The sequence below is a fragment of the Canis lupus genome, chromosome 8, assembly GCF_048164855.1.
Source record: "Canis lupus baileyi chromosome 8, mCanLup2.hap1, whole genome shotgun sequence".
Taxonomy (NCBI): Eukaryota; Metazoa; Chordata; class Mammalia; order Carnivora; family Canidae; genus Canis; species Canis lupus.
In genome coordinates, this window is record NC_132845.1 from 62,376,682 (window position 1) to 62,393,283 (window position 16,602).

General features: G+C 53.2%; 1 protein-coding gene across 10 annotated transcripts in view; it reads left to right on the plus strand.

Moving 5' to 3' along the window:
* Positions 1 to 11,952, plus strand: part of ELFN1 (extracellular leucine rich repeat and fibronectin type III domain containing 1) — a 72,556-nt gene extending 60,604 nt beyond the window's left edge. For 6 of the 10 annotated variants that reach the window (XM_072836719.1, XM_072836721.1, XM_072836720.1 and 3 more), the window contains exon 3: positions 3,242 to 11,952. In XM_072836719.1, the coding sequence (XP_072692820.1) occupies positions 3,531 to 6,005 (2,475 nt within the window). In that variant the 5' untranslated portion in view covers positions 3,242 to 3,530 and the 3' untranslated portion in view covers positions 6,006 to 11,952. Of the gene's footprint in view, positions 1 to 2,609; positions 3,002 to 3,241 lie in introns of all 10 variants that reach the window. The other 4 variants (XR_012035761.1, XR_012035760.1, XR_012035759.1 and 1 more) reach the window with 4 other exon arrangements.
* Positions 11,953 to 16,602: the final 4,650 nt, after the last annotated feature.

Consider the following 16,602-nt stretch of genomic DNA (forward strand, 5'->3'; position numbering starts at 1 on the left):
AGCGGCTGGAGCTGGAAAACTGCTGGCAGCCCTTTCAAGAAAATCAGCCACAATGGGGGGAAGGAGATAGGGCAGTGGCTGGAGGGTATTCTGGCCGAGCGGTTCCTGTGGAAGGTTCTAGAACTATGCTGTCCAGTAGGACAGCCACTAGGCACAGTCCTAATGCCCAGTAGCCACACGGGGCCAGGGCTCATCCTGTTGGACAGCCCTGCAAGCTGGCAGGGATGGTGTGGATGGAGAGACACTGATGCTGTGGGAGGAGGAGCTGGTGAAAGGATCCCAGGCCTGTAGGGGAGCGGGCAGCAGGTACGGGTGGGATGAGGGGCAGGTGAGGGTGGAGGCTGCTGGGACACAGGCCTGTGTACCCCACTGGCCCAGCGCACATTCTGCAGGTGTCCTGGGTACAGTTGTGTAATGAGTGACCAGGTGCAGAGGACAGGTGTGTGTATGTGGAGAAATTAGCGGTAAAGGGGGCAGGGGCTGGTGTTGGAGCCACTTATAGATGACTAATCGATGAACAAGTTGGGGGGGCGGTCCTGGGGATGGCGTGTGATCCAAGCAGAACCCTTCTAGGGGACTCGGCCACTTCCCCGGGCAGGTGTTTCTTAAGACCCGTTGGACGGCATCCTGTCCCCCATACCCTGGGGTGTTAGCTCCTATGCTCAGGGAGCCTCCTGGAAGGTTGAGGCACCTGCTGGTGCTGACACCCAGCCCCCCCCCCAACAGGAGGAGGATGGAGCCACTCACAGTGTGACCTTGGACAAAGCCTCAGTTTCTCATCTATAGAGTGCGTTGTGGAAGGAGAACCCTGGGGTCCCTCTGACGCCAGGTCCTGGGAGCTATCAAAGGGGCAGCGGGGACCAGCCAGCAGGGTCACACCCGACTCCTAGCATATCCCTCCACCTGAGGCCAGGTGAGGTGAGAGAAGACTCCCATCCCCCATAGGCCTGGCTCCCCCGCAGCCCAGAAGTGAGAGCAAGACACCCGCCAGGCCAGAGGGAGCAGCGGGGTGGAGACATGCCCCGTCCTCAGGGCCAGGGTCCAGCGCTGCCCCGCTCAGTACACACAGGCCACTCTGGTGGAGTCGAGACCGGTCCCTAGAACCACGTGCCACTCACAGGTGCCACATTCCCGGACCATCACACTGGGATGGGCGGTGCCCGCGGGAGCAGTGGTGAGGGCTGGGCTGGCGGGTCTCACAGATGCTGGCACACCACGTGTGCATGCTTCGACAGAGCCGTGTTCACTAGAGGTACATGTGTCCACATGCACTAACATGGTTCCCAACACGTGTCGATACATATTCACCCTCGCACATGCAGACCTGTGTGTGCACCCAGGACAGAGCCCAGCACACGTGTGCAAGCCCACACGCCCACAAACCCGCATGTACTTGCAGCTCTCTGGAGCCCCCAGGTCAGCCCAGCAGCGGCACAGCCGCCACCACGGTGCCGAGTGGCCCTGGGAGGGGGGCAGGGAGAGGCTGGTAGCCAGGGGGCCCCTATCCCTCCTCCGCAGGCGCCTGCCTGTGATAAGGCTTCTTCAGGCCCTGTAATCCTCCTTAACTTGACTTTGGGTTATTTTGAGCAAGAGATTAAAGGTGATTACAATCAGCATTGCTGAGGCGCCACACTTCCTAGACAGGCCTGCTCCACGCACCTGCTTCCGGAGGCAGGAGCCAGACTGACCCACACTTCCCTCACCTGCCACCCTTTGCCTTAGAGGCACTTGCTCGTTGGGGGGAACGGGTCCCCTGGTGGAGGCGCCGGCCGTGCGGGCACGTGGTGCAGGCGGGCAGGTGTTGCATGACGGTGATGCGCTCTGTGCTCCCCACAGGACAGTGGATGGGCAGTCAGAAGCCAGGCCGTGCAGGGACCCCAGCATCCCCCGAACAGGCTTCCTCCCTTGGGCGGGGAGGCGACCCAGACCTGCCCCATCCTACCCTTGGAGCCACTTGCGAGTGGGCCCAGAGAGACCCAGTGCTTTGCGGGGCATCGCACAGCATCGGGGCCCACCCCGTCTGATCTCTATCTGTCCCCTCTCTGCAAATCAGAAATAGACTCTTCCCCAGGAGCCAGATCAAAATGGTGCTCTATGAAGTTTCCAAAGGGGAAGAAAATCCATTTCACATCATTATATTTTGTTCCCTAATTTAAGCTGCCTCAGTACAGACTAGTTGCGAACGTCAATATCCGTGAAATACACTCAGCTGGCTGCCGGCCAGGCCACAGAGCAGTTGCAGAGGCCGCTATAAATCCAAATATTAACAAGGAAACACACGCCGGTTCGTCTGTCCTGCGGGAGATCTACGAGGGGCAGAGGGTGGGTCCCGCAGACTGGAGGTCCTCCTGCAGCTGGGGCAGGCATCCTCGGGGAGCTGCGTCCAGCCACATCTCCCTGCCCACGGCGCTCCCTGGCTGGACACGGGCGGGGGAGAGGGCCCAGCCTGGGGATGCCCAGGGGCCAGCGGGGCTGGGGGCGCCAGCACCTCACATCGTGTACTTGGGAGCTGGCTGGCAGGGCTGGGAGGGCTCGGTCCTCGCCTGAGCCTGGGCAGGGGTTTGGGGGGTGCCTGGAGGATTCCTGGCAGAGGTGCTCCTTCCTTCCAGGCCTTTCTGCCAAGATCTAGGCACTGGAGGGGTGGTGACAGCCTCCAGTCCTCAGGGACCATCCAGCTGGCTAATTTGGGGACATGAGGACCAGAGAGGAGTGATGTGCCCCTGGTGAGAGGGCTCAGGCCCAGAACCTAGCCGTCCTCGGTGCCCAGCTGCCTCCCTGCACCTCCCTGCAGAGGAGCCTGAGGCGACCGGACCTGAGGGCTCTGGAAGGATTTGCATCCTGCCAGCTGAGGACCCTTGAGCCGGGGCTCAAAGCACCCTCTGCAGGCGGCCGTGAGTGCTCCCGGGAGAGGATGTCCTCTCTTCCATCACCTGAGGGGCCCTGAGCCAGGCACACGGTTCTTGGTTCCCGGAGCCACCATCACTTTGAGCTGGGCCAAGCGGTGAGGTTTTGTCCACTCCGAGAGGAACGGAGGTAGGGCCCAGGGAGGGCTTAGGACTGGGGCTTCTCTCCACTGTCCTTCCTCAAGCACAACCCCTACTGAGCACCTCAGTCACCCTGCTTCATCCCAGCATCCCACGGGCTCCCCGAATGCGCCTCCTTGTTTGACCGGGAAGCTCGGCTGGGCCTGGCGCGGGGCCACAGCATCTCCTGACTGCTTTCCTTTTCTGTCTTGCCACAGGACCACGGAGCTGGAGGCGCAAGGTGAAGCTTTCGGGACGCTCAGGCCGATGGGGGAGGAAGCCAGGGCCTCGACAGGACGCGGGCAGATGATCAGGGGCGTCTGGCAGTGAGGGAGGCGGCCCGCTCCCAGCACCCGCGCCACGCCACCATGCGGTCTGGGACAGGACGCCCCTGAGAGCGCACGCACCCTCCCCTCCCACCCCTCGGTCCCTCTGGGGGCTGCCGCCCAGCCTCCCACCCAGTCCCCCTGGGCAGGCAAAGCGGGGTCTCCCGCGAAGGCGGTCCCCATGGCCGGGTGCCGGTGGGGCGTGCTGTGGGTGTGCATGGCGGCGGCCACCCTGCTGCACGCGGGCGGGCTGGCCCACGGCGACTGCTGGCTGATTGAGGGCGACAAGGGCTTCGTGTGGCTGGCCATCTGCAGCCAGAACCAGCCGCCGTATGAGGCCATCCCGCAGCAGATCAACAACACCATTGTGGACCTGCGGCTCAACGAGAACCGCATCCGCAGCGTGCAGTACGCCTCACTGAGCCGCTTCGGCAACCTCACGTACCTCAACCTCACCAAGAACGAGATCGCCTACATCGAGGACGGAGCCTTCTCGGGTCAGTTCAACCTGCAGGTGCTACAGCTGGGTTACAACCGGCTGCGCAACCTGACGGAGGGCGTGCTGCGTGGGCTGAGCAAGCTGGAGTACCTGTACCTGCAGGCCAACCTCATCGAGGTGGTCACGCCCAGCGCCTTCTGGGAGTGCCCCAACATCATCAACATCGACCTGTCCATGAACCGCATCCAGCGGCTGCACAGCGCCACCTTCGCCGGCCTGGCCAAGCTGTCCGTGTGCGAGCTCTACAGCAACCCGTTCTACTGCTCGTGCGAGCTCCTGGGCTTCCTGCGCTGGCTGGCGGCCTTCACCAACGCCACGCAGACCTATGACCGCATGCAGTGCGAGTCGCCGCCGCTCTACTCCGGCTACTTCCTCCTGGGCCAGGGCCGCCACGGCCAGCGCAGCATCCTCAGCAAGCTGCAGTCCGTGTGCACCGACGGATCCTACGTGGCCGAGCCGCACCCGGTGCCTGGACGTCTGCCCCCTGGCCGCTCGCCACCCCCGCCGCCACCGCCACCACCGCCAGAGCCCAGTGAGGCCCCGTGTGCCGATGACGAATGCTTCTCCGGCGACGGCACCACGCCGCTGGTGGCACTGCCCACACTGGCCCCCCAGGCCGAGGCGCGGCCACTCATGAAGGTGAAGCAGCTGACCCAGAACTCCGCCACCATCATGGTGCAGCTGCCCAGCCCGTTCACCCGCATGTACACTCTGGAGCACTTCAACAACAGCCGCTCATCCACCGTGTCCAGGCTGACCAAGCCGCAGGAGGAGATCCGCCTCACCAACCTGTACACGCTCACCAACTACACCTACTGTGTGGTGTCCACCAGCTCCGGGCTGCACCACAACCACACCTGCCTTACCATCGGCCTGCCCAAGCCGCCCAGCCCGCCGGGCCCCGTGCCTAGCCCGTCCACGGCCACCCACTACATCATGACCATCCTGGGGTGTCTCTTCGGCATGGTGCTGGTGCTCGGTGCCGTCTACTACTGCCTGCGTCGGCGGAGGCGCCAGGAGGAGAAGCACAAGAAGGCGGCTGCGGCCGGCAGCCTGAAGAAAACCATCATCGAGCTCAAGTACGGGCCCGAGATGGAGGCACCCGGCCTGGCCCCACTGTCCCAGGGCCCGCTGCTGGGCCCCGAGGCGGTGACCCGCATCCCATACTTGCCAGCGACCGCCAGCGAGGTGGAGCAGTACAAGCTGGTGGAGAGTGGCGAGACGCCCAAGGCCAGCAAGGGCAACTACATGGAGGTACGCACGGGTGACCAGGCGGAGCGCAGGGACTGCGAGCTGGGCCGGCCCGGCCCCGACAGCCAGAGCTCGGTGGCCGAAATCTCCACCATCGCCAAGGAGGTGGACAAGGTCAACCAGATCATCAACAACTGCATCGATGCGCTCAAGTCTGAGGCCACCTCCTTCCAGGGCGGCAAGTCCGGGGCCGTGTCCGCGGCCGAGCCGCAGCTGGTGCTGCTGTCGGAGCCGCTGGCCGGCAAGCACGGCTTCCTGTCCCCGGTCTACAAGGACGCCTTCGGCCACGGCCTGCAGCGGCACCATAGCGTGGAGGCGGCCACCGGCCCACCGCGCGCCAGCACCTCGTCCAGCGGCTCCGTGCGCAGCCCGCGAGCCTTCCGCGCCGAGGCCACCGGCACGCACAAGGCCGCCGCCACTGAGGCCAAGTACATCGAGAAGAGCTCACCCGCGACCGACGCCATCCTCACTGTGACGCCCGCGGCCGCTGTGCTGCGGGCTGAGGCCGAGAAGGGCCGCCACTACGGCGAGCACCGGCACTCGTACCCCGGCTCCCACCCCGCCGAGCCGCCCGCGCCCCCCGCCCCCCCGCCCCATGATAGCCTGGGTGGCCGCAAGGCCTCCATCCTGGAGCCGCTGACCCGGCCGCGCCCCCGTGACCTGGCCTACTCACAGCTGTCCCCGCAGTACCACAACCTGAGCTACTCTTCCAGCCCCGAGTACACCTGCAGGGCCTCCCAGAGCATCTGGGAGCGCTTCAGACTGAGCCGCCGGCGGCACAAGGACGACGAGGAGTTCATGGCGGCCGGCCACGCCCTGCGCAAGAAGGTTCAGTTCGCCAAAGACGAGGACCTACACGACATCCTGGACTACTGGAAGGGCGTGTCGGCGCAGCACAAGTCCTGAGCCCGCGGCCGGCGCCCGCCCCGCACCTTCCCCGGAACTCGTGACGCCCACGGGACCAAAAAGGACACAAGACCCACTGCAGCTATTCGTAACCCAGAGACTCCCACGCAATGCCACACACACACACACACACACACGTGCACACATGCACAGAGACGCACGCACACGTGCATACACATGTGCCCACATACACATGTGTGCACCCGTGCAGACGCACAGACATGCGCACATGCACATACATGTGCACACACAGACACAAACACGCTTATAGACATGCGTGTGCACACAGACATGCACACAGCCAGTGTGGAAGCCTGGGACCCGCAGAGAGAGTGGGGAGGGGGCGACGCTGCCAGTCACAACACAAGATGAGCCGCGGCCTCCACACACACACTGGGTGCGCGCACGCACACACACACACACACACACACACACACACCAGGGACTTGAGAAAACTGTGTTTGGGGTTGGGGGTGGGGGAGGGGACTTTTTTTTCATTATCTTTCCTCTATGATTCTTCTCTGCCTTCTTTATCTTCCTCTCTGTCTTTATTTTCTTCCTTTTTTAAAAGAAAAAAAATAATAAAAGTAAAGTTCTCTTAAAGACATAAAATACCAGATGTGGGAGGTGTGGCCACGTGGCCGCCGGGCTCCCCTCCACGATTGCCTCGTCCTGGTTTGCTGTGGATTTTCTCCTCAGTCCATCATTTTGCTGCCAACTCCGGAGGCCACCAGAGGGGCAGAGCGAATGCAGGCAGTCCGGTGGCCCCCGGGACCTGCCTGGAGCCCTGCAGGGCGTGAGGGGCATGGGGAGGGCTGTGGCTGGAAGGGGCGTGGGCTGGGAGCATGTGCTCCATCCCCGTCCCCGCTGTACACTGTCGTCGTCTCATTGTACAGAAAAATATTTCTATATTTGCAATGTTTGCTGTAAAACGAGAAAGAGACTATGTCTACTAAAAAAAAAAAAAAATCTGCAAAGGGAAAAACCCAAATGCTTGTACTGGGTTTTTACTATGGGATTTAGAGAAAGATTTGGGGTGCTTTTATATGCTGTTTAGTGGTAGTTTTATTGATTTTGGCCTTGGGTCGGGGCTGGGGTTACAAGTAGGGTCACCACTGAGCCCTCCTCCCAGGAGAATAGGAGTGACCCCTGGAGACCACAAGCAGGGCCGTGATGGGAGGGGGACCTGAGATTCCGCATCGGGCTGGAGCACGTGTGGAGGCTGTGCAGACGGGGCAGGAGGGAGCTAGGGCCATGTGTCTGAGGTGCGTGTGCCCAGGCTGGAAGCCGCGTGGGCGTGAGTGGACAGCCAGAAGTGACCGGTGACCGGGGTGGCTTTGCAGGTGAGTGGGAGCGAGCGGAAGAGGGTGGGAGGGTGAGTCAGCGTCGGGGTGAGCCAGCCTCTGAGCCCCATAGCTGGACCCATGGACTGCTGCACACGCACCCCACCCTCCCTGGTGTGAGTGGGCGAGCGAGTCAAGTGCATGTATGAGCCCCATCAGACTATTCACGTGCCAAAGAAAAGTCCCTCTCCATGGCTGGCGCCAGTGCTGCTTGCCACCGAGGCCATGGGCTCCCTCCTGCCTGACCCTCAGGAGCTAGAGCAGGGCCCTCGTGCCCAGCCCCAGCCCTGGGTCCCACAGAGCCACCTTCTCGCAGGGGGGAGAGAGGGGAGGCTCCCTCTCCCAGCCCTGGGGCTGCCCTACCCCCATCTCCCCACCACCACTGGCCTGGCGACCCAGGCCTTCCCTGCTCCTTCTTAAGGCCCCTGCCCCACCCTCTCTGCCAAGCGCAAACCCAGACTAAACTAACAAAGACCCAAGAAGGCATGAAGGGGTGATGCTGGAACTAGACCCCAGAGGCAATGGGGGCCCCGGGAGACATCGGGGCAGGGAGCAGAGATAGAAGCAGGTTTTCAGGGTCCGGCAGGTCAGCAGGAAAGGACGCAGGGCTGGGAACAGCCATGAGACCAGCAGCCTCTGCTTGTATACCTCCAGTGATAGGGAGGTCACCCCTCTCTAAATAGCTGTTTCTAGGTCCCTCCCTGAGATGGAGGGGAAACCAGTGGCTTCCCACAGGGCCTGGCTCCGATTCCCCTGCCTCAGGGGCCATATAGCACTGTGGACAGGGCCAGTCTGCCTCCCACCTGGTCCTGACCTCTGTGCTCAACGACCCCATTAGTGTTCTGCAAACGAGGCTCACGTGGGTGGGCCCTGACTGGCCCTGCTCCAACTGGGCCCCTCCAAAGTGGGTTATCTCTGGGGACTCTGTAGGCCTCCTCCTTACTGCCTGCCCCCATAGGCCCCAGGCTGCCCCAGCCCTGGGTAGCTCCTCACTCTCTGCCAGGAGTCCTGGGAGGACAGCCCAGGGAAGCCTGGTGACTGGAGTGTGGGACCAGGGTAGTGGGGGCAGGAATGGACAAAAAGTGGGGAGATCCACAGAGGGGCCTGCCTGGCCCAAGATCACGGAGTAACGTGGGACAGTCCTGGCCGGGGGACAGAGTGGAGCCAGGCCTCAGCCAGCTGCTCGCTGTCACTGAGAAGATAAAATTGGCTATTTATAGGGAATTAGAAAACAACTGGCACAAAATGGAGGTGCGTGCCCTGGGCAGGTAGGGCAGCTGGCCAGACAGGCCAGGTGTGAGAGGGACACATCACCACCAAGAGCACTGCCACTGAGCAGGAGCCCAAGGGGAGGGGGCAGCCAAGAAGCCCATTCCAGAAGCTCAGACCTCCCCAGGAACACCCAGGGCCAGACAGAGGTGGCCATATGTCCACTGCCAGGCCGATGCCAGGCCGATCCCCAGATGCATGTGTCACCATGCCCTTGTTTGAAAGAGGTCATAGTGGAGTCGACAAGATTAGACAGCATGGGAGGAGACACCTAATGTGTGCAGAGCTCAGTGCCAAGCACTGTTGGAGCCCAGAGAGAGATCCAACCGTGCCCCCGGCCTTGAGGAGCTCATGGCCATCAAGGCACCCAACGCAGAGGCAGGTAACCCAACTCAGGGTGGCGCGAGACCCAGGAAGCCCAATGAAGCATGGGAACCCCTGCATGGGAAGAACCTGGAAGGCTTCCTGAAAGGGGTAAGAGAACCACAGTGAGGAAAGGGTGGAGGCTACCAAATCAAGAGAGCTCAGCGTCCTCGTGGGCTCAGGACTGAGCTCTGAGTGCAGAATAAAGACCTGCAAGCTGAGCTCTGCCCTGTGTCTGGGATCAGGGCTTGGTGTCCCCGAGGCAGCCTCAAAGGGCAGAGCTTGGTTGGTCGGGTGATGGAGTTCAGAGGCCAAAACCGGAGGCTCAAGCCCAGGTTCTTTTTTTTTTTTTTTTTTAAGATTTTATTTATTCATTCATGAGAGACACAGAGAGCAAGAGAGGCAGAGACACAGGCAGAGGGAGAAGCAGGGTCCATGCAGGGAGCCCGTCGCAGGACTCAATTCCTGGACTCCAGGATCATGACCTGAGCCAAAGGGAGGCGCTTAACCGCCGAGCCACCCAGGTGTCTCACAAACCCAGGTTCTGCCTCTCATGACCGTGTGACCACACCAAGTCATCTGTGCATCCAGCAGGAATGCTGACACCTGCCCCTCCTCTACCATGCTGGGTCCCTGCAAAGGGCAAATGGCACATGGGGCCCTACTAGTCGCATACCAGTTCTCCCCAGGCACAACAGCGCCGCATTCAAAGCAGCATTATTGCATCACACACCTGGGTGGTTGGCTAGGTGGTTCTGCTGACCGCGGTCAGCTCACCTGTGGACCTGGGGGTGGCTGGTGGGGACAGGGTGGCAAATGACATGGACACGGCAGGGAGAGCTGAAGAATTAGCTTCATCTGAGAACAGTGGCCAAGTGTGTGGCCAGGCACCATTGTTCTCCCTCACCAGGGCAGACCTCAGAGCAGAGACAGCAGCATGTCCAAGGCAGGTATTCCCGAGGTTCCATTCATTCTTTCGTTCAACATACAATTACAGGGCGCCTACTGTGTACGACGTGCTAGATATGGCAATGAGACCTGTCCCCTCCTTTGAGAGTGAATCAGTCACAGTCCTAACAGGAAAGAGGTGACACTCCACAATAGAATAAATCAGGGGGTGTCTACGAAGGGACAATTTCTGGGGAGAGGGTGGAGGGGACCTGCACAAGATACCAGTAGCCACTATGGAAGCACAGGGTGGCCCATGGGGATGAAGGAGAAGCCAAGGGATGAAGACTTGTGCAGAGACCCGCCAGGGACCTGGGGAGGGGCCTCCAGTGGAGGACCACCAGCCTGAGGTGACACCGTGGGAGGGAACACGGGCATGTGTCCACCTCACCTTTCTCTCTCCTGTGCGGCTCCCCCTTGGCCAAGTGGCCAGGAAACCAGGATGAAGAGAGCCCAGGGATGGAGTCCATGCAGGTCTGCCATGGAGGGAGCAGGGAAGGATGCAGGGGAAGGAGGGGGTGAATGAGAGAGGTGACCACTGACCTGCCAGCCCAGCAGCAGTGACGAGGTGCCAGGGAGGACAGAGGAGACTGTCACTGCTCTCACGGTTGAGGGAGACTTCTCAGGGAAGCCAAGACTTCAAAGGACAAACAGGAGGTAGGCTCCGGACCTCATGCGTCCCTGAGGGACAGGAAGGTGCCGCTGGGGCTCAGCAGCTGGGGCTGGGGCCGCTGGGACCAGGCAGGTTGGCTGAGCCAGGATGGGATGGCATAAAGCAATGAGAGTCAGGCTGTGGGCAGTGGGGGGCCATTGATGGCATTTTCTAGAATAACAACCTCTACTGATTTTTTTTCTTATCTCAAAAGTAATCCTTTTATTACATAAACTTTAGAAAACAACCATAAAGAAGCAAAGAACAATCACCATCTCGCCACCCCAAGATAAGCCACGGGTCACGGTTTGGTATGTGTCTTTCTAGTTCCTCTTCTCTACAAATGCAGCAGGCCCGGGGTTTGCACACCATCACCAATTGTGCTGAGAAGCATTCCCTTGCTTTCTGTAAAGCGTGCCTCCCTCTGGAGCCTCTGTCCTCCTCGAGAGTGTAAAGGGCGTGGCTCAGAGAGATGGGAGCCATGCCAGGATGTTTGCAGGGTCTAGTAGAGACGATGATATGTGCAGGAGAGAGGGATTGCCGATCGTGGTTCAGTAAGAAGGAATGAGGCTTATTGCTTAATGGGGTGGATGGTCTTCACTAGCACCATGGACAGTTCACCCATCTGCCAGGGGTGAATATGGGGTGGGGGCTTGAGGGAGGTCTCCTTTGCTCACACCACACATCCATAGCACCTCTCCTCACTCCACTGCATGGCCTTCTTGTTTTACTTTTTGGGAGTTTTGTGGGGTTTTTTTTTGTATTTCAATTTTTCAATATGAAACGATTATAGGGCGATCGGAAGTAGTACATCGTCTCCCAGCTCCCCCACTCCCCAGTGCTAATCTCTAACTGTAGTACAGCATCAAAACCAGGAAGGTGTTTTGTCCATGGGTACGATTATGTCCACCAGGCTACAGATCCGGTTCTGTATTAATTCAGCATTAACCAGCTTTCTCATGCACTCATGTGCGTGTGTGGTCTGCAAATTTCTCCCGTTGTATATGGATTTGTGTAATCACCACCACGGTCAAGATACAGAACTACTCCTATAGTTCTCTCCCACAGGTGGCCTCCAACTCCATCCCTGTCCCCTGGCACCACTAATCTGTTCATTTCTGTCATTTTTAGAATGTTATATAAATGGGATCATACACTATGTAACCGTTGGATATTGGTTCTTTCACTGAGCATAAGGCCTTTGAGATCCATCCGGTTCACGCATGTATTTGGTATGTTCCTTCTTATTGCTGAGTAGTATTCCATTGTATAGATGATATGCAAAGTTTGTTTGACCGTTCACCTACTGGAGGATACTTGGGTTGTTTCCAATTTGGGGCTATTACAAATAAAGCTGCTATGAAAATCTGTGTATGGGTTTTGGTGTGAACTGAAATTTTCATTTCTCTGGGATAAATGTTCAGGAGTGCAATTGCCTGGCTGACTGGGAAGTGCCTGGTTCCCGTGAGGAACTGGTCACCTGTTTTCCAGAGTGGCTGTGTCACTTTATGCTTTCATTTCGATTCCCGAGATATAATTTCTCCACACCCTCGCCAACAGTTGGTATTATTGTTATTTTAAAATTTTTTATTTTGGTTGTTCTAATAATAGATAGTAACATCTCATTGTGGTTTTATTATTTTTAAAAATATATATTTTTTTATTTATTTGAGAGAGAGCGCACAGGAGAGCATAAATGGGAGTGGGGGCAGGGGCAAAGGGAGAGGGATAAGCAGACTCCTCGCTAAACAGGGAGCCCAATATGGGGCTCGATCCCAGGACCCCGGGATCACTACCCTGGGATCACGACCCGAGTAGGAGGCAGATGCTTAACCAACTGAGCCACACAGGCACCCCTCATTGTGGTTTTAATTCACATGTCCCTGATGTCATGTTGTTGAACATCTTCTTATGTGTTTAGTTGCCATTAGTATCTCTTCCTTGAAGAAATACTTCCTGATCTTTGACCCATCTTATGAATTTTCTGTTTGTTTTCACTGCTGAGTTTTGAGAGTTCTTTGCACTTTCTTGAAGATTTCTGTCAAATATGTGGTTTGCAACTATTTTTTTTCCCATCTGTAACTTGTCTTTTCCTCCTCTTCACAGGGTCACCCATCACACAAAAGTTTTAAATTTTTTGAAATTATTTATTGATTCTTAAAAATTTTTATGCTTTTGGTGTCCTACTTAAGAACTCTTGCCTGAATATGTTCTCTGGGTCCTGAATATGTTCTCTGTTTTTTTTTTAGAGTATTCATAGTTTTATTTTTTTTACTGTAAACCCATAGCCTATTTTCAACTAACATTTATATAAGATATGAAGTTTAAGCCAAAGTTCCTTTGGTGGGTTTGTTTGTTTGTTTTTTGTTTTTTGTTTTTTTTGCCTATGAATGTCCAATTGCTATCATGCTATTTGTTGAAAAGACTATCACGCCTCCATCAAATGGCTTTTGCTCCTTCCTAAAAATTCAACAGGTGTACTGTGTGGGTCTCTTTCTGGGTTCTCCATTCTGTGTTTATCCCTCTACCAGCATCACCCTGTCTCAACTGCTGCAGCTATATAGTAAACATAACACTGAATATAGTGACTCTTCTCACTTCATTCTTTTTCAAAACTGTTTTAGCTATTCTAGTACCTTTGCTTTTCCACATAAATTTTAGAATAAGCTTGTTTATCTCTATAAAAACTCTTACTTGGATTTTAACAGAAATTGTGAAAAACCTATAGATAAATTCAGGGAGAACAGCCATCATTCTTATGTTGATTCTTCCAATTCATAAACATGGTATGCTGTTCCAGTTCTTTGAATATCTTACTATTTTCGATCACTATTTTGTAATTTTCAGCATACAGATTTTGCACTTGTTTTGTTAGATTTATACCTATTTTTTCTTTTTAGAAATTATGAATGTTGCTGTTTTAAATTTCAGTTTCCACATGTTTGTTGCTAGTATTTAGTAACATGATTGATTTTTGTGTTGATCTTGTTCACTGCAACCTTGCCGACCTCACTTTTAGGAATGTCTCTTTATGAGTCTGATTTTTTTTCCTCTGAACTCTACATTATATGGCAGTAATATATCCAATCCATGCATTTTAAGTTAAGAGTTGCATTCATTATCTTTTATCATTCTTTTACTTTCAACTTATCTATATAGTTACATTTGAAGTGGACCTGGAGGCAGCATATAGCTGGGTAGCAGGTGTGTGTGTGTGTGTGTGGGTGTGTGTGTGTTAATCCACTCTTTCAATCTCAGTCTTTTAATTAATGTATTTAGACCATTTACATTTAAAGTAACTATTGATGTGTTAAGGTTAAGGCTGACATTTTAATATTTGTCTTCTGTTTGTTCCTTCTGTTTCTTGTTTTTCTGTTCCTGTTTCTTGCCTACCTATGGGTTACTTTAACCTTTATAATTTTTTTTCAATATGTAGTATTTTTAATATATCTCACTACATAGGTTTTTAATGCTGTATTATAAATATATCTATGTAACTTGACACAATCTACTGGTATCAAAATTTTTTTAAAAGATTTTATTTATTTATTCATGAGAAATACAGAACGAGAGAGAGAGAGAGAGAGAGAGAGGCAGAGACACAGGCAGAGGGAAAAGCAGGCTCCATGCAGGGAGACCAACACAGGGAGCCAAGGAAAATGAAGATACAGAGGAACATGTTCCAAATTAAAGTACAAGATAATACTTACAGAAAAGACCATAATGAAGTGGAGATTAGTGATTTAACTGCTAAGAAGTTCAAAATGATGGTCATAAAGATGCTCACCAAGATTAGGAGAAGAAAGGGGGATCCCTGGGTGGCTCAGTGGTTTAGCACCTGCCTTTGGCCCAGGGCGTGGTCCTGGAGTCCCGGGATCGAGTCCCACGTCGGGCTCCCTGCATGGAGCCTGCTTCTCCCTCTGCCTGTGTCTCTGCCTCTCTCTCTCTCTATCTCTCTCTCTCTATCATGAATAAATAAATAAAATCTTTAAAAAAAAGATTAGGAGAAGAATGGATGAACAAAGTCATAACTTCAATGAAGGGATAGAAAATATAAGAAAATACCAAATAGAAGACATAGAACCCTGGAGTCCAAGAACTGAAATGAAAAATATAGTAAAGGGACCCAATAGCAGATGAGGCGAAGTGGAGGAAACTATCAGAAAACTCAAGGACAGAGCAGTGGAACTCACCAGATCAGAACAGATTGAAGAACAGATTGAACAACATTCCCATTAGGGGGCTTGCAGAAGGAAAAGAGAGAGAGAAAGGGGCAGAAAAGATATTTGAAGAAATAATGACTGAAAATGTCTCTAAGTTGGGTAAGGAAACAGACATCCAGACAGAAGAAGCTGAAAAAGTTTGAAATAAGATGAGCCCAAAGAGACCCACACTAAGATTATAATCAAAGTGTCAAAAGTTTTTTTTTTTTAAAGAGAGAATCTTAAAATCAGCAAGAAAAAACAACTTCTATGTACAAGGGAGCCCTTGTAAAACATTCACCAGATTTTTCAGCAGGAACTTTGCAGGCCAGAAGGCAGTGGCATCATATATTCAAGGTACTGAAAGAAAAAATGCTTCTAACCAAGAATATGCTATTCAGCAAAGTTGTTATTCAGAATTGAAGGAGGGATAGGCAAGCAAAAGCTAAAAGAATTAATCACTACTAGACCAGTCTTACAAGAAATGTTAAAGGAATTTTTTAAAGCTGAAACAAAGGGGTGCTAATTACTAACAGAAAAACATGTGAAAGCATAAGTTTCAAAATTCAGAATTAATGTGATGTTGCAAAGGTGGTGGGTTAATCACATATAAAGCTGGTATGAAGGTGAAAAGACAAAAGTTGTAAAGGATTAGCTACAATAATTTATTAAGAACACAAGATAGAAAGATGTAAATTGTGATATCAAAGACATAAAATGTGTGTGGGGGGGAGCAAAAATGTAGAGCTTTAGAATGCATTCAAACTTACACTATTATCAATTTAAAACAATTATAAGCATAAATTGTTTTACATACGTCTCATGGTATATCACAGCAAAAATCTATAGTAGATAAACAAAAAGAAAATGGTCTCTAAGCCTACTACAACAGGAAACAATCAAATCACAAAGAAAGAGAACAAGAGAAGAACAAAGGAACTATAAAACAGCCAGAAAGCAATGAACCAAATGACAATAAGTACCACCTATCAATACTTACTTTAAGTGTAAATTGATTAAATTCTCCACTAAAAAGACCTGAGTACCTGAATGGATAAAAAACAAAGAGAAGACCCCCCCCCCAAGAACCATCTATACACTGCCTACAGGAGACTCATTTCAGATCTAAGGACACCCAGAGACTGAAAATGAAGGGATAGAAAAAGATATTCCATATAAATGGAAACTGAAAGAAAGCTGGGGTATCTATACACAAAATAGACTTTAAAACAATGACTGTAATAAAAGCCAAAGAAGGGCACTATGTGATGATAAAGGGGTCAATCCAATAGGAGAATATAACATTTGTAAATATTCATTCACCCAACATAGGAGGAGCACATAAATATATAAAATAAATACAAAAAGACCTAAAGAGAGAAATAGACCTCTACCCAATAATAGTAGGGGACTTTGAATACGCTTACATCAAAGGATAGATCATTCAGACAGAAAGTCAATAAGGAAACATTGACTGGGAAATGTTGGCTAACATGTTAGACCAGACGGACTTGATAGGTATATATGGAACATTCTATGCAAAAACTATAGAACACACATTCTTTTCAAGTACACGTGGAACATTTTCCAAGACAGATCACATGTCGGCCAAGAAAAAGTCAATAAATTAAAAAAAATTTTTAAATCATTTCAAGAATCTTCTGACCAGGGGCACCTGGGTGGCTCAGTAGTTGACTGTCTGCTTTTGGCTCAGGGCGTAATCCTAGGGTACTGGGATCCAGTCCACATCAGACTCCCTGCAGGGAGCCTGCTTCTCCCTCTGCCTATGTCTCTGCCTCTGTCTCTCATGAATAAATAAA